We start from the raw sequence: 23,324 nt of genomic DNA, 5'->3' as shown, positions 1-23,324 counted from the left end.
ATTTCAAGGTCTAACATGTATCACACACAACAGATGTGGATGCTACTAAGGCAATTTATATTTTCTTTAGATATGCAGATAAACCACATGGACATCATATACCATCTGTTCATTTATTACATTAAAGTCATTGTTATTGATGGTGTTATTTAAATGTTGTATATCTTGTCTTTGAAGAATATAAAGCCTATGCAATATCACTCTATTTCAACATTTTATTTCCCCTGTATGATAAAGTGGTTAAGTCCGGAAATATGAAGATGTGAACACAGCATCTACTTCAGTTACAGTAACATATGAGAGCCTATCATAAACAAATGTGGGTTTATTGTGCAGAGATTACAAATTACTTTACATTTTTCTTTGCTACACAGTTCCTCCAGCAGCACACAGTTTTTAAAGAATAGGTCTTCATGATTGATAAAACACAATCAGTGGGGCCAGAGTGGGAATAATTGTCAGCCCTGGAGTAAAATGCCTCAGACCAAACCACTTTAGTTCACAACGTATTATTCTACAGATATATAATTATGGCTATGTAAGTCCACTATGGCGCACTATTCTCTAACCTTGTTATTCACAGGGTATTTTCATAGAACAACATCCTTTCCGATTCAGTGCAAGTTATCAAAGCTTTGTGACAAATATGAGAACATTATAAAGTGAACACATGTTTTATATGTATATATATTCAAGCAAAAGCTCACTTCAGTCATTGTATGTGGTGATATTGCAGCTAAGGGGCGGTGTTCGGCCTAAAGTAAAGCTAGCTTAATTGCTGCATTGTTCGCCTGCACCTTGGCTAACAAACCTACAGTAACACTAGTAATACTTAAAAGGGTTTTAGCTCATTTGAAACTAATGCACCAGCACACAATGATTTTTTCCTTTTTGAATCGATTGTGCATGTTCCTTGCTGTTCTGATTTTGTATCTTGGATAACAGCATTACCTTAATAAAATGTAAGCTAATGTATTGTACTATAATCACATCATGCAATGGATGGAAGTGAGTTATATAATAAACGATTATGTTCATCATAACATAAGCACTCCTGGACTGCCTGGCTGCTTAAACTATTCAAGACGCTTGCTATTGAAATGCGATTGCAATGCAATGTAATGTACATTAACATCTAGCATGTATCTTTTTTCATCACAGGCCAGCAGCGTTATATTGATTTTGAAGGACTTGGCTGGTGAACCGGAGAACCGGTTCAAGTCCCGGAAAAGACGATGTAGGCCTATGTACTGCCATGAGCAAGGCACTGGACCCCCATACTGCAGTCTTGTGCTATATATAATAGCTATGCACTGCTCCAAATATTGGGTTAAATGCAAGTTCTTACAATGTTAGCTGATCCGCCATTGTTAGCAAAACCAGTTTCTTTAAAACGCATTTAGCTGTATTTTGCAAATACCAACTTTAATAAGACAACATTGCTTATTGAAAATATATATGTCCAGCTTTCAAATTGTTGATGGGTAAAAAGGGGGGTGAGGTTCTTATGACTTTTCAAGTAAGAAATAATACTTACAGCAAGGTGTTCAAGGTTGAAACTTTAGATTTTTGACTTTCCCTCGTAGTCATTCAGAACGTGATTTCCTACGTGCGCCCGCTGCACATCAACCAACTCTGTCCATCTGGAATCGCCCTGTTTCTCTGTAGTAACTATTCAATTTCTGTACACCAGATCTATAGTCTACTATATCTTAAGTCTCAAAGTAAACTTTATGAACCATATTCAGAATTAATTAGTTCAACTGTGCTGGAAATTAGGAGGACGTAACAAATTAAATGACATACAGAAATGCAAACAACTACTCAGGATACAAATTGCCTATATTATACAGCATTTACCATGCTTCATGAAGCTTAATTATATGTTGGCCCAATACCTGAATGCTACTTAGCTAATCACCTACTTAACTAATGCAGCCCGTTAACAGTTTTAGCTAATATACTCAAGGTGTTAGATGGCATTTGTTTTAAAGCCAGAATAATTAATTACAGTGGCATTCTTTCTTAGCAACTGCTATAAAAGGTCATAAAGATCAGTGACTCACTCAAACATGGCAAACAGATTTGTTCAACAAATGTATTAATGCTGTGTAAAGAAGTCAGAATACCGAAAATAAAATAATTTTAGACAAGATGGGTAGGATATTAGAAGACGTAGAATATGCATTTTCTGCAGACAACAGCTGAAATTGCAATGCAAACCATTGCTTAAAATACTGGAATCTTTAAATGTGAAAGATCTTAGGAATACAAATCTCTGTCATGCACTCTTTACGTATATAACATTTTTGTCAAACTCCAACTCAGTGGAGTCATAACTGACAGCCCGCAATGACAGTAATATGAGAAAAAACGTATTATCATGATCAATTATCAATTTGACGATTAGTAATCAAACCTCACATAGACGATGTTCTGCATGACCTTCAGAGGCCTACAAATGTATTCAAGCACCAAAAATGTATTTCACCTCATTATGTGTGCATTTTCCACCACGCAGCCATGCAAATGTAATTTTTCAATAATGCGAGTAAGTTGCTTATGGTATACAACCTCCCATCTTCCCTTGTGTTGATAATAACTTGGTGTAACTCTATGTGTTTAATAATTTGACGGAGGAGGAGGGGTAAAATCATATTTATTGGATTTAACTGTTTTGGGGTCTCTCTCTCCGTCAAATTGAGCCTGCACACCATTCTATAATTCCTTCTTATCGGCCAGAGGCTTTAGTTATTTACTTTAAAATGGACTAATTTCTTATTCCAGCGGAGGGGGGACAGGCCGCTGACTTGAACAGCTGCTTCATGACCCAAAAAACTGTCAGTCTTTCCCTGGAATAAATTGTGGAATGTTCCATTTCACGGCACGGGGGTGGCGGAATCTGGGAGATACCACAAATCCTTCGCAAAACAAGCTGTCCTTTTCTTGTGGCATAATACACACAATCACAGTAATGGTTCGACATACTTAATTCTACTTGTGTGACATTTAGTAAGGTTTTGAGACGTTTTTGATACGCTGTTTTGTACCGCTCACCCCTGCCTCTGAGAGCAGAGATTCGTGTAGGCTCATAGTAGAATCAATTCACAGAGAGGGCAACTTGAAACCCTCCGCTCATGCCTGTGCGCCTAGTTTGGAGAGAGTGGCGTGTCGGGCAGCTTGGAGTTTAATAGTCCGGGTAGCATCCGTGCTGTATGTACATGTCTGTCTTCCCATGTGTACGTGCGTGGCTGCAACGTTTGTACAAAGACCGAGAGACAAAAAAAATGTGCTCGGAATTGTGATTTGACATGTTAAAGCTCTGATTGAATCTTTGTTTTAGACGCAGCGGGGGTTTATGACAGATGTCGTGGTGAAATAAAGTTAGTGCTCCAACCAGGTCCGCTCGAGTGGTGTATGTGTCCCTCTGTGTGTGTGAGAGAATGTGCGAATTTAAAGCTGGCACGCAGACATGGTGTGTGTGTGTGTGTGTGTGTGTGTGTGTGTGTGTGTGTGTGTGTGTGTGTGTGTGTGTGTGTGTGTGTGTGTGTGTGTGTGTGTGTGTGTGTGTGTGTGTGTGTGTGTGTGTGTGTGTGTGTGTGTGTGTGTGTGTGTGTGTGTGTGTGCATTCTTCCTGCCAAAAACACACAAAACTTTCTACTTTGGAAACTGACAAAGAATCACATTCATTTTGACACTTGTCACACACAGTTGGCATGACTCAGATGGCTGCAAAGTTGACAGGTTTCATGCACAGCTACCTCTCTAATGTGTCAATGTGCACAAAGAAACAAGTACAAAAAAACCCGGATCTACTAGCAATTCCAGCATTTAAGATTTTAATTACAGGATTTCCCAAATTAAGGAACAACCAATAACACCAACATAGACAAATAGGCTACTGTTAAATCTCTGGCTCTTTAATATTACAATTGTTAAAGGCAAATTAACACAACCCCGTTAAGACCATTACTCTCGTTTCATTATTTAACTCCCTATCTTCAGGTCACTTTCTTGCACAGGTTATGCAGAGCAAATATGCATTACATTTTCATCATTTCCTAAGTAATCTCAGAGATGAATTATTCACAAATATACACTACAATGGACCAATCCATCCTCCTGATGAACTCTCCCTCTCCTTCCTTTAACTGTCTCTGACTGTCGCTCCTTTCTCATTATTCTGTTCATCTCCACAGCAAGTCACACGCACACACGCTGCTCTGCGTGTATCTGTTTATATGCATTTGTGTGTGTGTGTGTGTGTGTGTGTGTGTGTGTGTGTGTGTGTGTGTGTGTGTGTGTGTGTGTGTGTCGTGGTGGTGGTGGCTTGTTTAATGCACTGCAGGTTGGCTCCTGCAGCAGGTCTGGCCAGATAAGAGCAGCACGCAGCTTTCTGCTGGGAGGGAGAGAGAGAAAGAGAGGAACATTTCTTCCTCACTCACATAAACCATTAAATTGTAATAATGGGGCCACCAGCGCTCAAACCTGGATCCGTAGCGCCCCCTGTGGGTGATTAGAGGAGTGACAGCACCAGTGGCAGGGGTCCTTGTTGGTGGTTGTGCTGTGTTTAGGCCCCCTGCTGCTGAATGAGGCATTTTGAATTTACAATGACTTGGGGTTGATTAGATGAAAGATGCAACAACTATTTTCTTTTGTAATGTTTGTGCATGAAGATGAGCAGCGAGTAGTGAGGGGAAGGAGAGGCCATTATGAGGAGGAAAAACTCCTCAGAGATGTTGGTTTTTTCCTCAGCATTTTTTTGTATGTGTTTTTCCTACCTTCTACGGTGGCCGATAGGGGCAAGCGTGCTACAACGCCCCAAACCCCTTACATTAGGATTTAAAAATCGATGCAAATTTAAAAACTCAAATGTGCCAAAACACATGCAAACGAAAAAACATCTATACCAACTTGACAACACATACACAGCATTTCAATAACATTTACCAACTTGACGAAACAGGTATTTGCATAGTTTTTGAAAGTGCAGTATGTTTTTCCTAATGTAGCCTAAGTGTATAAGGCCATTTGCCCCTGTCAGCCACCACACTTATGGAGTTGAAAGAGTTGAAACTAAAAAGTCAAATCTTTTGGAGGCTATAGCCAAACAAATTTAAAAGAGAGCGTGTTTGTGCTTGGAAAATTAAGGTTCAATAACTCAATATTGACATAGAATGTTTGTTAAGGCCCTGTTTGGAGCCACTGTCTTATGTCAGGAAGTACAAAACACCATCTTTGTGCAAATGACTTACTCAAGCCAGCACAGGGGGCTGCAAAGTATTAAACCCAGATTTGCTTGATGGTGGTCCACACACACTGCGTTTAAAGTGCAAGTGACGTGTGTGTGTGTGTTGTCCAAAGCCTGAGGCTGCACGACTATCAAATCTGAGTTTATCCCTGTGTCAACAGAGAAATACTGATTGTGGGGGACGGAGAAAGGGAAAGAAAACAGGGGTCTATTTGCATTAAATGAGTCAACATGTCAGTGTGAAAAGTACAATCCGTTCCTATTCTTACTCTCCGCCTCCACACACAAATATGGGACCTATTTTTAGCTATATCAGTTACACACCAACACAAAGAGACCCCCCACCTTTTTCTCTCTCCAGTTTGTTATCAATGGGAGCCCACTTGCTGCCAAACTCATCCACTGCACACAGAGCGAAGGCCAGGCCTGGTCAAGTTACTGAAGTGGCTCTACAGTGGGCAATTTTTCTCTCTTTACCTAAAGTGTCTGAATGTATGGCAGACAAATCAGAGCGCTGATCCAGCATGCACCTCATGTGTGCTGTGTGGAAAAGAGTCTAAGACACAACTGTGCACCCTCTGCCCACACAGCAGCTTGAGGGATTGACCTAAGAAAACAAAAAGGCTCTAAAAAAAGTTTGTCTAAACTTCTAAACTGATTCCTTTCACTCCACTGAAGTCTTGTACTAATTACCGTCACCTGTTGACACACACTCCAGTGTTAATGAGGAGTGTCAGTGCTGCCTTCAAAGACCTGCAGTGTGTATGGTGACCAGCAGCACCACACTTTAAACAAAACAACTCCTGCCAAAACATCAGAGGGTAATGTAACACCCTCTTGTAGGGAAGCTTCTCTCCTTTGATTATGTGTCACAGCTGACAACAAGGAGGCCTGTTTTGATATTTCCTTCTGTCTGTCTGTCGTTCACACAGCCAGCCAGCATGTTAGGCTAATTGGACACATGCACTGGAAGCTCTGTTGTGTTGTTCCTGGTTTGGCTTTCATTATGTATTCATGGTATCTGGTGTGCTTGTGAGGCAATGGCAGAGGAGCCAAAGTAAAAAAAAGTACTGAACTGAGTGAATCTTGATTTAGAAGAAGCGTCTTAAATTAAAGGTAGGGTAGGTAATTTTGGAGAAACCAGCTCGAGTGCGCTAGAATTTGAAAATACACAGCCGGAACAAATCTGCCACTTTCTTACAGAGCCCCTCCTCCAACACACACGAACGCGCACATGACCAATGAGGGCACGAGATAAGTTTGTGCACAGATGGAAAGCTGACAGGCAGGTAGGCCATCCAGTTATTTTAGCCGGGCCGGCTAAAATGATTGGTCGTGCTTTTTACAGTATTACGACTTCCACAGATGACATTTTATTTTATGGATTTTTTGTCAAAGCACTTAAGATATTCATTGCTATCGGGATGTTAAGAGCATTCCATGGAATATAACAAAAAGTGTATCTCGAGCCGGTTTCTCAAACTTACCTACCCCACCTTTAAGCTACAATGCTTGATTTGACATGTTATATGTTATGTAAATCTGGCACATTTCTGTTCAAAGCCACCTCTTTTTAACAGCTCTGCCACTTTGAATTCTTATAAATCTATCTATCTATCTATCTATCTATCTATCTATCCATCCATCTATCCATCTATCCATCTATCCATCTATCCATCTATCCATCTATCCATCTATCTATCCATCCATCCATCCATCCATCCATCCATCCATCCATCCATCCATCTATCCATCTATCCATCTATCCATCTATCCATCTATCCATCTATCCATCTATCTATCTATCTATCTATATTTTATTTTCTAAGTAAATTGTCATGTTCTTATTCTTGTACGTTGTATATTTCTTGTTAACTTTTTATTGATTTTCTTTCTTTATATTATAAAATGTATAATATTTTTTTAAATAGCTTTTAAAATAGTTCCTTATTTGCTCCTTTTTAACAACTTAATTCCTATTATTGTTTTTATTCCTACATGATTATACACCTAAGCAAATTTGTTGTAGTTGTAAACCTATTAAGCAATTAACCTGTTTCCTATTTTTGATTCTTACAGGTTAGTGCAGACAGAGCAATGTCAAGTGTACTGCTATCATTTCGATTTATTTTAAATATCTCCTGGCATTGTACTATGTTTTAATGTAATCTATTCTTCTCAGTGAGTACAAATCAGCTATTCATATTGTGAATAGATCATACAAATACCAAAATGTGTGCAGTGCGTGTGTAGTTGATCAAATGTCAACACTTTAGATGCAGAGATTTTGAATGACAAACTTTAGGTTATGATTTTATCCGATAATTGATATGCCGACACATGTAAGTGTAGTACTTTAGTTACATATGTTTTCTGATGTGACCATTTGTCATCCAGTCAGAAACTAACTTAATGTATTTTGTGGAGTAAATGTCACCCATTATTTTCTCTTGAGTATTATGCCAACCTCAGCTTCTTGTGTAAGTTGATCTGTATTAAGAAGAAAAGGCCATGCGACAATAAAGAGACCAACAATGTCTTTCATCTCTGGCCATCTCATCTTCTATCTCTGTCATTAAATGGTATTGTAAATAAATGTAAAGACACTCCTCTGATGCTTAAACCTGTATGACTATTGATTGTATCACTTAAAGTCAAAACAAGGCACAAATAACTTGTTTTGATGTTTTAAAAAACTCTGAAGCTTTGCTGCCACCAAATGGACAGAAACAATTATTACACATTCAGGATTATATTGTCATAGTGTTGTAGACTGTAGAGGAGGACAATTACCATAGGTCAGTAGGATTTTAATGATAGATTTCAAAACAGGTCAAAATGTTACAATTAGATTTTTTAAATAAACTCGACTGAGTACAATATTTAGCCAAAAATATGTATTATGTTAAATATGTGAATATGTCTACGTTGCGGTGCAAAGACTTGATTTACCTGCAGCTAGCGTTCACAATCTCTAAAAAAGACAATGCTTTTAGAATGAGCATTTATTTATGAGTTTTTAGAAATATTGTCAATGAAATTCTTCAGTATTAATTGTACTATTCATCCTGCTATTCTGCAGTCTACATTTGTTTACTTTCTCTTTATTTTTCAGGATTTTGCGGGGTGTTTCTCAGATTGAATAATCAAGAATTAAACATGCACAAAAAAAAATAGCATGTTATATATAATATTACATAACGTAAGCATGTAAGCCTACATGTAAGCATTACCAGTGCTTGTAAAAATGAACTCCTGAATAAAATCAAATGTGAGCTTTAAATAAACTCCTATGAAAATGATCAATTATCATTCACTGTGAATATAAAGCCACATAAAGAAATTGTTAGGGAAAATACTGAATGTACTTTTTCAAGGACAGAGATGCACATGATAACGAAGGCCCAAGTGTACAGTATATCAGTGTATATCGCAAGATGTATGATTACCTAGTAAGAGAACCATGACACACTGTTTTAGGCACATGATAAACTATGTGACAACAATTATCATGATGATTCAGCCTCTATGAAGATGGACATATGACAAGCATGATCATTTCTGACGTGGGTCTAAGGTAATCTGAACAAAGCATTGAATACTGCATTGAACCGGTATTCCTCCATCTTGTGACTGTGTAACTCCCTCTCTTGTATATCAGCATGTGAAGAACACTGTTCAGGAACTAGTTGTACCATATGATCTGTATGTGATGACTACTTCCATTCTTGCAAGGATAATAATTAAATACATGTATCCTGTTTTGAAACTCAAGCCGGTGATGAGTGCAATTTTTCTAAAACAAATATACATGGTATTATTACTTAACTTATTGTTATACTTATATACCCGTCAACCCTAGTAAGTATACTTTTGCATTTATTCTTCCTTTTACTGTACATACAAAAAACACTCAAGCCTGTAATTTATTTACAATGAAAACACTTTATTTCATCATGTTGTAAGTTTCATTTCATTGAAAATAAACAGACCAGTAAAAAGGAAACAATACAGTTTGAGATTCATATCATACTCCTGGTGATATATATCCTACTGTCAGTTTGAACCAGCACAGATATCGATTAAATGGCTTTTTAATTAAGAGTCCTTCCTGTAAATCTTGAAATTGTCATTCATGATTACACATCCTAATCAATGTTTACAGTAAATAGTAACACAATAAAATCACAAGTCTACAGTAGAGTCGTGCCACACTGGCATGGCGGGCGGTTAAGCTAAACTATCGAAGCGTCACTTGCATGCACGGTTTATTGTCTCCATAGCCTGGATGAAAAGAAAGCGTTACAGGACATCAAAAGCACTGAGAGGGAAACAGAAAATCTTCTCTAAGACTGTGCGACTCTGTCAATAACAACGGTCTATGTTAAAAGCTTTGCATTACACATTGTTACAGAGGGTATCCTTCAGTGTGTGCTCCTAGGACATACAAAATAGTCAGCTATTAGAAAGCACATAGAACAGCTAAGAACTCTCCAAGTGATATAAGAGCGATAATATGAGAGTAATAATAATAATAATACAGTAATAGGTGCAATCCCCCTCCTCCAGCTAGGTATCTTACAGGTCAGGTACATTTTTATGAATAATGAACTGTACATGGCACTTCAAAAACACTGTTAACAGAAAACTCAGGTGGATGATTCTGAATAAATACATTAAAAAATAAATAAAGTGTTTATTTTGCTCATTCTCAGACAGAGCGTCCAGTTTTTAATCCAGGTTAAATTCTTAGTATGTGTACTGTAATTGTAAACACCCCCCCCCCCCCTAGAAGTATTCCTCTGTGTGTTAGTGTTTGGATAAATTATCAGAAAACACTGTTTTAGTTGTTGTAGTAAGTATGCCTTTGTTTCTCTGAACTTGATCAGAGCTCACCTGCAAATGTAGTTATGTTGTGAGGGAGAACATTTTTTATTTAGAATATTTCCTGGAGCACTCTCAAAGAAATAGTCCATCTTTTATCAATCTTTCTTTCGTCTTTCTCATTTCTATTTCGATGACAACCCATTAACTAATCCAAACTCTCTGCGAGAACGAGGCAAAATGAACTCTAAACTAAATCCCAGTGTTTGTCTTCTCTGTCTACTGTAAACATGAACAATTATTTGAAAACTGTACTAATTCCTCACTGTTCTGAGACAAGAGCTCTGATTTATTAATAAGCAATGAGCCGGCTGAGCATTGAAGATAATCTGAGGATGGATTTGGAATAATCTGGGCTGTACAAGAAAATAAAAATATTATCAGACCAACAAGACTGAGCAAGATGTTTCAGTATCATGATTTTAAACGCCGGGAGGGTGCCATGCTCTTACAAATATGTTTTTAAAAACTCTGGTGACTGTTTAGAGTCCCGTGATGTGTTTGTTTCACTCTTGATTTTATATATGGTTACCCTCAGAAAACGCACATTTCGTTGAGGTCGATTTTCACCGGCAGCGGCCCCGCCTCCTGGCTCTCCTCCGATTGTTTCAGGGTGACAGCGATCATAGGACTCAGGTGGTAGGGGTTGACTTTCTGGGCGTTATCAAGGAACTCTTTATCTCCGTTGATACTAAGCTGAAAAGACAACCAATAAAGAAGTTGTAAGAGTGAGAAACAGGCAGCAAGTTCACCTACAATACTTCACACCACTGTGTTTTTACTTTCCTATTTAGAGTGCTAGGAACCGTGCATCTACTCGAGAGGCGTTGACAACACCAGATGTAAACATTAACGGCATCCTCCTCAGATTAAGAGTAACATAAACTAGCAAAGGTGAGCCTCCTTCCTAATGCACGGTTTATTCTTCAAGGTAATATGCTATAAGCTAAGCAGATGTTTATTAGAACCTCACAACAAGGTCTGAGAAGTGTTAAGACACTTTAAGTAAGCTTTGTTGAGCCTACTTTAAACTAGTGAAGTCATTGCTTCCCTCAGAAGTACATGAGTATACATTGGTTGGGTACTTTTCTCTGCGTACCTGCGTCTTGATGTGCTGCTCTGGTGCGGTGACGAGGCTGGCACAGCTGAGCCACAGCATGACCATGATGGACAGGAAGAGACAGGCCGCTAGAATCCACCGTGGAAGGCCTGAACGTCTGCAGAACGAAAGAGTAGGACATGAAAAGAGACAGGAGTTAGGGGGTGAGATTGAAGATGGACAGAAATACAGAGAGAACTAAACATTAACAAATGTAAATTGTCTTGTTGAAAACACACTTTATAGGAAATGTTGGCACTGCAAATTATAGTTATATAATCTGCAATACCTAACTGCAATCCATCATGTCGACATTTGTTATTGTCAAGGTTACAGAACCACCGCAAGATAATGCAATAGTAGATTAATTAAAAGAATTACATCGTACAATAATGAAAATAAAATAAACTTTAAGTCTCTGAAAGATGATTTTCCTGCTGACAAAAAACTGGAAATCAGACCAAGATACTTTGGTTTCTTAATGAATCAATTGTCAATTGTTTTGTGGTGCAAACAAATTGATATTAAGCAACCAGTCATGCCAACATTAATTACACTGTAATCTGAGTTTTTCAATTTGAACTGTATTGTAATATTCTATTTTAACTGTACTATGTATTATCTTATTGACCTGTACTTAAATCATGTTTTAAAATGATTTGTGTGATAGAGATTATGCAATGTTGTTAGTGTTTGTTGATTGTTATGTACCTGCCTGAGGATTGCAGATAGAAATGAGCTATTAGCTATAATCTGGCATAATTCATATCTTCTTTTCTGAGATTAATGTATTTGTATGCATGGTCCTTGTTGAAATAAATACATAATGTATAATAGTATGAAGTATATTTTATGGGAAAAAAGCATAACTTGGTTCTTTATTCCTCAGCAGGGTAACCCAGCTCACCTCGACATGCAGCCCAGGAAGTCGTGCTCCGCTGTGGGGTCGTCTGCGTGCTGCACCGGGTGCTTCACTTTGCCTCCTGCTTTAGATGCTCCCCTCTCCCCATGTCCCCTCGCACCTGCAATACAATTCATAATAAAACATTTGAAAAAACATCTGAGGAATATTGCAAAAACGTGCATTTGCTGCTTTATATGGGTACGAGTGTGATGTGGGTACGTAGAGGCTAGGGTAGAAACCGATTACATGTAACGGGACTTCTTCATTAGGATACCAAAAAACAAACTGTATATCCTTACAGTTACCTTAAACAAAAAGTAATCAGATTTGTGTTACATTATTTTTGTATTTCTTTTAACACTTTATTTATTGGTTTTTCCCACACATAACAGAGAAAATACAGAGTGCAAATGCAGGTGCTATATACAAAAGAAATACAAAACAATGACAAAACAATAATGATAATAACATAAAAAGACCACTACAGTAATAGCAATGACAAAAACAAACCAAAATACACAATGACATGAAAAGACAGAAACAGAAAACCCCTAAGACCAGGTGTTACATTTTCTTTAAAAAATAGGATTCCTAGTAGGATTACAATGTTACAAAAAAACGTAAAAAGAGCATAATTTGTAGATTTTGTTTAATCGTTGTAAGCAGTACTGTTCTGTAGGATAGTAGTTTGAGTGTCTTTGAGGATATTGAGGTAATTAAAAACAGGAAGTAATCAGGATTGCTTTTATGTTTTGATACTGATTACATCTTTTACAGGTAACTAGTAACTGTAAAAGAACAAATGTTTTATTGACCCTCCCCACCCTGTGTATTCTCTCACCGTGGGGTCTCTGGGTGTGGGAGTGGACCTGAGGCCAGGGCTTGTCGGCCACGTTGGATCGAGGAGCCTGCAGCTCGGGCAGAGAGTACTCCATGTCTGGCTGGCTCTGAGGAGGAAAATAAACAACAGAGACACTCAGCAATCAAGGCAGCAATTATACCAAAGTAAGTCAACAGCACAATTGACAGGAAATGGTCTGTCTGACACTGTGAGGTCAGACCACAAGAGGAGCACTTACTAAGAATAGCTGCTAAAGCTGGACTGAACTTATTTACTATAAGACCAGAGGAGAGGCAAAGTTATACGTTTACACTTCCAAAATTAGCTAGACACTGAAGTAAGGAAAAAAAGAAAAGTGAGACATTTAGAAAAACGTATGAATATTTTGAATTGTTTTTCTTCATGTCTGTATGGTAATTATAGAGCAAACCCTATTTCCAATAAGGTCAACACTATTTATTTAACAACATATTCATTTTAAAAAACAGTATTTTCTTACTGAGAGATTGACATTGATGACAGTTTAAAACATCTGATATTCAGTAGTGGTATTGATTTAAATGTTACACCAAGCGTATAGTCTTTTAATTTTCTATTAGGATTATTAACATCAAAACTTGATACTTAAGTGCAACAAAGTTAGACGTTTCTCATCTTGAAGCATAAAAGATGATTGTGAGGCAGCCAAGTTATTGAAATACATTTCGGTTGAAAGCTTTTAACATCAGCTAAAAGGAATTTATACTCCTTTGTTCAACATGCCGAATGAATCTGAACACTAGTGAAATGATTAAAGGTAGCAAAAAGTGTATCTCGAGCCGGTTTCTCAAACTTGAGAAACCGGCTCGAGATACACTTTTTGTTATATTCCATGGAATGCTCTTAACATCCCGATAGCAATGAATATCTTAAGTGCTTTGACAATAAATCCATAAAAAAATGTCATCTGTGGAAGCCGTAGTACTGTAAAAAGCACGACCAATCATTTTAGCCGGCCCGGCTAAAATAACTGGATGGCCTACCTGCCTGTCAGCCTTCCATCTGTGCACAAACTGATCTCGTGCCCTCATTGGTCATGTGCGCGTTCGTGTGTGTTGGAGGAGGGGCTCTGTAAGGAAGTGGCAGATTTTCTCCGGTTGTGTATTTTCAAATTCTAGCGATCTCGAGCCGGTTTCTCAAACTTACCTACCCTACCTTTAATGATAAGGATGAGAATTTAATTTGTTGCATAACTAAATCTAACTGACTTTAAACTCATGATCATCATCTTTTATTGTTGCCTGCTTAATATGTCCGGGAGTCCCTCGTTGTTTCTTTCTCACACACCCAAACTACTTTAAGTAAAACCCTTGAACTGGGACAGCAGTTTGAAAATTGGCGTTTTAAAACAACTGTTTAACCGAAACGCAGAGCCTGCTGACAGTATTTGTTCCGTTGTGAGTTTCATTATGTGCGCAGTGTTTCTGGTTCCCCCTGGAGAACTCATTAAAAGAGGATTTTGGTTCCCCACTGCTGACCCTTCCTCCACTAGAAGAGCAGCTGCAGTCGGCTCAAACAATACTACTGCTAGCCTCAGCAACAAACACACACACACACACACATACTGTACACACACAAGGGCATCTTAAGAGGAGTACAGTAAATCCCACTGCAGTAGCGTCAAGATCCCGGTATTTATCGATTCTGCAGTAAGTGGATCAATGAACTTCAAAACCTCTTGCTGTGTCTTGCGCTGTCATGTGAACCTCAGAAGTGAAATCTGCATTTTCATTACATTACTTAGGATATGATTGATCTGCTTTCTTCTGAACGATTATAGTCAATGGTTCAGAAAAACAAAACAACACACTGTAGTCGGCCGTAGAGACATGACTGGTTGGTTTGTTTCCCAAAACACTTTCAATCCTTTAAACCTCCTCTGTTGAAATAGCTGTTTCACAACCGGGTTTATTACCCCGAGCAAACAACGTTTTTTTGACAGAGTGCATTGAAACCAGATGCAGCAGCAGTGTGAAGGGTTTGAGCGGCTGATTCTCATTGGCTGCAGACTGAAGGGATCTAACCATCACAACGAGCAGAGCCTGATCTGCATCTGTCATACATTAGGAGAGAGAGGGGGGGATGTAAAAGGTGCTCCGGCTTAAAGGAAGAAAGGAAGGAAGAGAGAAAGGAAGGAAGCATGAAATAAATAAGGAAACAAGGAAACAAGGAAAGAATAGAGTTGCAGATACAATTTCACTAAATCTCACTTCTCTTATTTTGTTGACTTTCAATCTGTTGAAAGAATCTGTGCGAGGGTGAAGTGAATATCAACGTGTAATGCAAAACAACTTTGACTGACTCTTAATCACAATTATAAACACCGTCTCTCCGAGGCCCCATCGAGCTGTGCATTAAGCAAATGAATCATCAAATAAAGAAACCTTGGGGAAATATATAAAGTTAATTGGACTTCAAGTTGGACTAATGGTGTCAAAATGATGGCCCTTAATTAGGAGACCCTAAATGAACTTTGATTACAGCTCTCCCATGTCGACAATTAAGACCACTTTTTATTTTTCTGGAGGTGTGGAACGTGGAATAGGAGACAGAAAATACTTTATGTTGAAATGATAATAAAACAAACACTTATAAAAAGGGTTTAGAGGGACAAAAACCTCAGGATTAAAAGACAAGTCCGGCTATATTCTGTATTTCTCTTATTGGCAACGCATCTAGACCAAAACAACTGAAAAATGTATTGATCTTTATAACAAGAATTGAGTATGAAAATCCTGATCTTGCTTCATTTAGAAAACCATGGGCTCTGTAGCTTATCATAGGCGAATCCCAAAAAACGTATACCTTCCGCCAAACAGTTAACTAAAGTAATTGCTGTTATCCAATGCACTTTTTACTCATGTTTGACTGATGTTGTTGTAAAAACTATACTGCCCACCTGTTTAGCCCTATTTAAAAAATGAATAAGTATACCTGTCTTCAGTAGGAACCATACTGAATACTTTATAAAAGAAGGGGAAGTAGTCACCGTGATGTGAGGTTTTGGACTACCGTTGTTATTTCGGCTGTTTCAATTTTTGTTAGCCAGAAGTGACTACATTTTGACAAGATGATCTATTATTAGAACCAAACACGGAACAATGATGTGGCAGCGACTTGCCAATCACAAGGTTGTCCCGCCTTAAAGCACAAAGCATTTTGTTTGTTTATTTTACTGTTAATGGGAAAATAATTTACAAAATAAATATTATGCTGGACTGGAGAATACTTGAAACTAGTGTCTGAGACCATAAACGTATTAGCAAAATGTTTACTGAAGTAATAAATCAAGTGAGATATAGGGTCCTTTTCTCATTGACTTTTCAGACAATGATGTTGCCCCTTTGAAACCAATGGTATTGTATCTGAGAACAATAGAAACTAAGGTGGTCAAAGATGAACCATAACACCATAAATCATGAATGTGCTTTACATACTGTATGTAAAGTGCATGCTTATGTCACCATTAGTGTAAACTAAGCTGAGAACTGACTTCCTTTACAGTGTAGCATCATGAGTCAGAGTCAGGTTTACAGCCTCACCCAGAGTTCACTTTGTGCAGGCGTGCTCCTTGACAGAACAGGAGCTCAGTCAGAGGAAGTCTTTCATTAACTCACTTTTGTCGCACTTTCAAGGTCTGATTTGTCAAAAATAACACCAGGGTGCTGAAAAGGGAATGACTGAATGAGGTAAAGGGCTGTGTTTTACCAATGCTTCACAAAATGACAAGTTTCCTTTACTTTTTTCCGTCACTGGGGGACAACCCCAGCTGTGACCTAAAAGCAACTTCTTCCACCCTCACGATCTGAACACACTGCTGCCACTAATGTTTGTTTGTGATGCACACAACCAGTCATTCTCACAACTTGAGGTCACACAAACACACACATGGGCGCACAGATGGATCTATAAAGAAGGTGCTTTATGGACATACACATCATTTATATGACAGACAGCGTTGGGTTGCTTCCCCCCCTCTGCTGTCCCTCAATTTAGCTGGACTTTTTCTGTTATTTCAACACTCGGAGAGTCAATCCGTCAACTCTGTGGCGGTCTGCCAGCTGACCACTAAACACAGGCCTGGTATTCTTCCCACAGCCCCGTGGAGCCCGGCTTCTCTCTCCGCTTCAGCCGGCATGTCACTTCCACAAAGAGCAAACATCCATCACCACGTCCAAAAGAAATGTTGGTGATTTTCTGTGGCTGCTGCATCTCTATGTGAGGCGGAGCCCATCGTTTCTTATACCTAATAGTGAATTTAAGCATATAAAAAGACTCCTCTGTTACACAGTAGCCCTTCTGTATGGGTTACGGTGCATAAATACTGTCATTTCCCTTTTAGCCCTTTAATTATGTAGCTAAAAATGCGATCAAAGTCACAAATGGGGAAAACCCCTGACAGGGAAGCAGGTTTCTGACCCGTTTTTGGAGGATATGGTTGAGTAGTCTGGTGGTTAGACAGACCAAATCCTGTTATAGCTTTAATGTATAGGTGCTTTACGCCATTGATCTTAGCAATTAATCAAGTAGCCACGGCTGCAAAAACCTCTAAGTTTGCTTTTTCTAATAATACGATTTTTCTGGTGTACATCTGGATCCAGATCTGCAGGAAAGTGCTTAATCAGCGAAAATCTTCCATAAAACACAGAGTTATTTAACAAAAAGTCTTGCCAACAGTGCCGAAAAATAACCTCTTTTGTGGGGGTAATCATGAGCAGTGAATCGGTCAACTTAATCTTTTAAAATTCCTCATAAAAAGTTGGAATATGTATTTGTCACAACTTAAACTTAATCCTTTAGCGCAGTCCACTCTTCTAAATCTTGCAGTGAGTTTCTGTCCTGAGGCGGGTTCACCACAGTAAGCCCTGCCGCTTATAAAATATGCATGGAGCTAAAGGGAGAGACATAATTTAAAAGGACATTTATAAACAATTAAAGTGCTGAAAAACAGTTTGCAGCTCTGTAAATCTAACCACCTTGTCCCCACCCCGCTGTGTGCCCTTACTCAGTCAACCTTCACAGATGCACCGACTCTAAAGTGGGCTGTGAGTCGTTCTGGCAGAGACCCAAGCTCTGCAGCATCGTACGGTTAGAGGATGTATTTCACTATCTTAACAGGAAGCAGCTCATCTAATAATCTATAAAGGTTTACTCGCTTGCTTTTAACCTCCCGTCAAAAACACATGGTATGAAAAAGCCTTTTAGTTATCAATCTTATAATTTTCCGCCATCATGACTCATGGGATTCATGGAGATTTTAGTGTTTATTTGTCTGGGTCTTTTAAAGCAAAGCACTTAAATATCCAACTCTGTTCTCAGCATAGATATTAAGAAGAAGTAGGACACAATATGCACTTAGTACAGATACAATTGAATAAAAAACGTTGAACAAGTTATGATTGTTGAAACATAATCAAACTGTGAAAACAAAACCACATGCTGATTACATTACAGTGTTACTTTATGCATTGTGTGTGTGTTTATTGCAATTGTTCTCTGATGAGATTTGATATATATGGGTCAATGTAAGTGGACGTTGTCTTTCTTTATCAGTTCAGCCACAGGAACCTTTACTGATCACTGCAATTATATATATATATATTTTGTTATCAATAACAAATAAAATAGTTGAACATTTGAAAATGAGTATGAGCTGGGTTTAATTGAGAACACCATCAGGTTTATAAATTGGCAATAGAGGGCAGAATATGTGCATTTCGTGACCATTTTGCAGAACATAACTGTAACCATTTATCTATAAACTAAAATGGACAGGTCAAAGGTCAAATGCTTTCTGTGAAACAGGAACAATATACTCCTAGAGCCCTACAATGCAAAGGCCTGTTCTGGATAAACACTTAGTTTAGGTCTTACCTGGAAAACCACAACCTTGCCGTCATCAGCCTGCAGGTAGAAAGTCCAGGTGGAGGAGATGAAGCTCTGGGCGGAGCTGACGATGTCGTTGCACCAACCGGACACGGCCTCCATCACAGAGAGGGATTTAGGGCGAAGAGTCATGGCCCTGAGCTGCAGAGGAGAGAGAATCAGAATCAGAATACCTTTATTCGTCCCACAGAGGGGACATTTACATTGCTACAGCAGAAAAGAGCCAAAGACAGCTTAATGTTACATTGTACAAAATACACCTCCTAAACACACTCTTTACGAGCAGTATTGACTGTGTGTGTGCCGTTTACACACGTTTGTGATCTTAGTGATTTTACCACTCAGATATCCTGTCACTTTGGCTCTCATTGCTCGTTTGCAGTGTTACAGTGTTCAGCGTTTCTCACCCTTCTCCTCTTGAGCTCAGGTTCAGAGGGTTGGCTGGCGCAGCCGGTGCAGCAGGCCTCCTGCTCCAGCTGCTTCACGTACGCCTCCTGACAGGCTGGAGAGAGAGGCAGGGAGGTGAAGGGATTGTTATGAAGCATGAAAATAAGAAGCATGATGGTAAAAGAAGTAAGAGAAGAAGAAGGAGTGCACAAATGCAAACAGAGTTGGCATAGAGCACTACAGTGAGTTTACTAAAAGATAAAAGGAACATAATAACAGGTACTGGCTTCATATGTGGGAAGAAAGATAAAGATGCAAGTGAGATTTATCTGTTGGCCTCCGTGGAGATGAATCACTCCACGTTGCCGTGATTGAAACAGGGAGCAACGGGGCATTGGCTGTCTGGACGGCAAATCACATCATTGATTTCCAATAGAGGTTCAAACCGAGCGAAGGAGCCTCAAACACCCAGAAAAACACCCACTGAGTCGCCAGCTTTTAGGAGACAGTGCAACATTTACATTTTTAGGTCAAACGAGTCCTTGTCAAAAGGACTCACTCGTTCAAGGTCTTAAGAAACTATTTCAGTAGAAACAGCATGAATATACCGTTTAACCTTCACATTACTGTGTGTTGCACAAACCAAACGTATGTTTAAGTGAATCACATGGCTACATTTAATCAATATATGGATATTATATCAATATTGTGATATAAGAACAAATATTGTCTGTCATTTTGGATATTGTAATATGCCATAACTGTTGTCTTTTTCCTGGTTCAAAGGGCGGATTGCAGAAAAGTGAAGTTCAAATGTTTTTATTTATCTTTACCACTAAGTCATCATATCAACATTACTGAAGATGTTTTATTTTATGAAAGCATGAACAGTCAACCCTATAATGTTGTTGCAGTTTTTAAATGGAGTTATTTGGTAAAAAAATATTTAGATTTAATTTTAGGTGGATTCAGTCCGCTGCCATTCATTTAAGTATTGAGGCCTCAGCAGCGTACACTTTTGGCGCTGGCCCTGCTCAGCATGTCATGCAGACAGACAGGGAGACAGACAGACTGACAGGCAGACAGACTGACACTGACTCACCTCCCTGACACTCCTCCCTGCTGGTGTTGAAGCCGGCGTTGCCATTGACGAACTGGCAGATGGAGTAGAGGCGACAGCCGCGGTGACAGGCGTTCATTATGGAGTCCTACCAGCGGACAGAAAGCAGAGAGGGAGATGCAAAATTAGAGATGTCTCAGGCACTCTTGGATAAACTCAAGATAGGTTTGTTAGAAAACATGATGGGTTATGGCATCTCCTAATGACACGTTGCAGCTTTTAAATTACAGCCTGTCACAAACAGTTGATACAACTGTTCACAATGTGCCTGTTGTAGGAAACAAATGCAGTAATATGAGGTGGTTATTTTGGAAAATGCACATTATTGTACTTTTTACAATGCATTAATTATGGTTTTAGATAAGGAAACAGCGCCCCCTGGTGACCTCTCTCGGGACAGACGAGACAAAGAGATTCCCTGACCGCGACCATGAAGGATTTATTACAGCCTTGTGCTTGTCATCTTCATCACAGCGTGTCCCTATTTATTCACAGAGGGGTGTTTATCTCAAACCATAAAACGGTGCCTTATTGTTTGGATGCACTTCATATTCAACCTTTCTTTAGCTACTGCGCAGTATGTAGCCTAGGTTTTCAAATCGAAATATGCTTCTTTAATCACAATCTTTAAAGCAGTACACTCTGATCTGCCTTGCAGCTCTGCCCTGCAGGATGCCTGAACCACACCTGAAGGCAGCGGAGGAGGATGAGGAGGAGGAGGAGGAGGAGGAGGAGGAGGAGGAGGAGGAGGAGGAGGAGGAGGTGGTGGGAGGAAAAACATCCGACCCTGGACATCTAGGCAATGCTCTAAACCACAGAAACTCCTGGTGAAATTCACAGCCATTATGTACCGTCCTGCATGGGGTCTAGTCCGGCCTCTTCTAAGATGCTGTGTATACTGAGAATAAAGGATTGCTTCATGCTTCATAACAGTCTCACTGACCCTCCTCCACCCTGCAGTAGAAATGCCCTGCTTGATCTTAATAGCGGATAAAGGAATGATCAGTTATTGGCGCAGTTTAAAGCAAGTACAGCTGACTGTGTGCAGTTCACTTCTTGGACGACACTGTAAGGTGCAGAAAGAAAACGAGCTGCAACCATCTTTCGGCCTAATTGTGCGCCGTCGCGTCCAAGAGGATGCAGCGAAAAAACCCAAAACATCTCATTACGCACGGACATAAACGCATTTCTTTTAGCCTATATTTTCAGATGTAAACATCGTTTTTTTTTTCCCGATGCTAAATATTTTGTAGCCTATTCGTCAGTATGTCTGGCGCTGAATCGTCGGACAGCAGGATGCATCTCTCTCGCTGCTGGTAATGCGCTTCCTGCAGAGACAGCCGACAGTACAGCAGCACAAGAGGAAGGAATAACTTACTTTAGCTGGGCTTTTGTTTTTGATGGTGAGCTGGCATTGCTTTTTGCAGTAATTGATGTCGCCCAGTTGGTTGTCAAACAGATCCGAAGACGCCGCAGCGATCCCGGCGAGAAGCACCGAGAGCAGGGCGGAGAAGCCGCACATCTTTCCGCCGAGCCGGAGCATCTGTAACCCTGGAGAGGAAGAGGAGGAGGAGGAGTGGAGAGAAGAAGAGGTACAACAACCAGCACTGAACTCCCTTTGTGGCGCTGCTGGTGCGGATGCTTTGCTGCCTCAGCCCGGTGCTTGTCTGCTCCAAGGATCTGCCTCTGCTCGTGGCGTCACACGCATCATCATCATCACACACGACGCCCCCCAAACATACACACACACACACACAACCTGCAGCGCTGCCTTCACTGCAGTGCACAATGTGGCAGTGATGACATTCATAAAATGTGTCAGATAGTAGAAAAGGAGCAGATGTCCAGCACAGAGCTGACAGATGGAGCGTTTGTTGGAGTATCGACAGTTCATACATAATCAATGTGATAATTATAGGTTTAATGTAGAGATCCTGCTGGAAGTGTGGCAACACATAAGAGATGAGGATAGATTAGCAAATAACTGTTCAAACTATATTGTATGTGTTTATTGATTTTGTCTTTTAATCCTATTTAAACAATATGTTATAAGATGATACAATACAAAGACCTTTACTTACAAAACATAGCCTATAACCCTATAGAGCAAAAACTGACGACACAAGTTTTTTTGTTGGTTGATGCATTGATTCAATGTTGCTGCTGTGACAAAACAATTTCCCAAATTGGGATCAATAAAGTAATTTAATCTAATATTTTGCACATTATAGGAATATTCTAAAGCCTTGTTTCAGATAAAGTGAAAACATAGTCAGTTAAAAATAAAAGGCTGTTAATGAAGTAAAACGACATATTAATAATGTATTGGATTGTTTTTGATATAAACTAAGTATGCAGCAATTGAATGTCATTTCCTAAGAAGTCAAGCTAATTCTGATTCGTTCAATAACAATAAAGAATATCGAATTGAAGTAGGCTTGTAGTTCATTATCTGTACCCTATACACATAATTTATGTAGCTTAGTATATGCGTGTATAATCTTAATGTAATTGAGTGGATGTAAGAAATGTAAGTATAAGTAGCATACTTATTAGGCCTACCTTAAATGTGCTTTACTGTACTCTAAGTACAGTTCTTTAGTAAATATAGCTAAGCTCGATAGAGAGATATATAGATAGATATATATATATAGATAGATAGATAGATAGATAGATAGATAGATAGATAGATAGATAGATAGATAGATAGATAGATAGATAGATAGATAGATAGATAGATAGATAATGTATTGTTATGTTGTTGAATAAAGACCCTATCATTTAATTGTACAAGTTTACACACCTAGTCTCTTGGAAAACAACCTGGAAACCCAACCTGTGTGTGTGTGTATTTGGTATTTGTGTGTGTGTACTAATGACTTGTGTGACTGAGAGGGAAAACAAGGGAGGAGT

General features: G+C 39.1%; 1 protein-coding gene across 1 annotated transcript; it reads right to left on the bottom strand.

Annotated features, from left to right (window-relative positions):
- Positions 1–9,176: 9,176 nt before the first annotated feature.
- tmem59l (transmembrane protein 59-like) lies at positions 9,177–22,132 on the bottom strand. Its single transcript, XM_034146684.1, has 8 exons — positions 21,790–22,132; positions 20,394–20,499; positions 19,312–19,406; positions 18,893–19,045; positions 12,980–13,085; positions 12,142–12,256; positions 11,235–11,352; positions 9,177–10,831 (listed from the first exon to the last, which is right to left on the bottom strand). The coding sequence occupies exons 1-8, from the start codon at positions 21,952–21,954 to the stop codon at positions 10,670–10,672; spliced, it is 1,020 nt and encodes a 339-aa protein (XP_034002575.1). The 5' UTR covers positions 21,955–22,132; the 3' UTR covers positions 9,177–10,669.
- Between the last annotated feature and the right edge of the window lie 1,192 nt (positions 22,133–23,324).

Source organism: Trematomus bernacchii, unplaced genomic scaffold, assembly GCF_902827165.1.
Source record: "Trematomus bernacchii unplaced genomic scaffold, fTreBer1.1, whole genome shotgun sequence".
NCBI lineage: Eukaryota > Metazoa > Chordata > Actinopteri > Perciformes > Nototheniidae > Trematomus > Trematomus bernacchii.
Note: the sequence above shows the minus strand (reverse complement) of the source record. Positions and strands in the feature narration are given on the sequence as shown.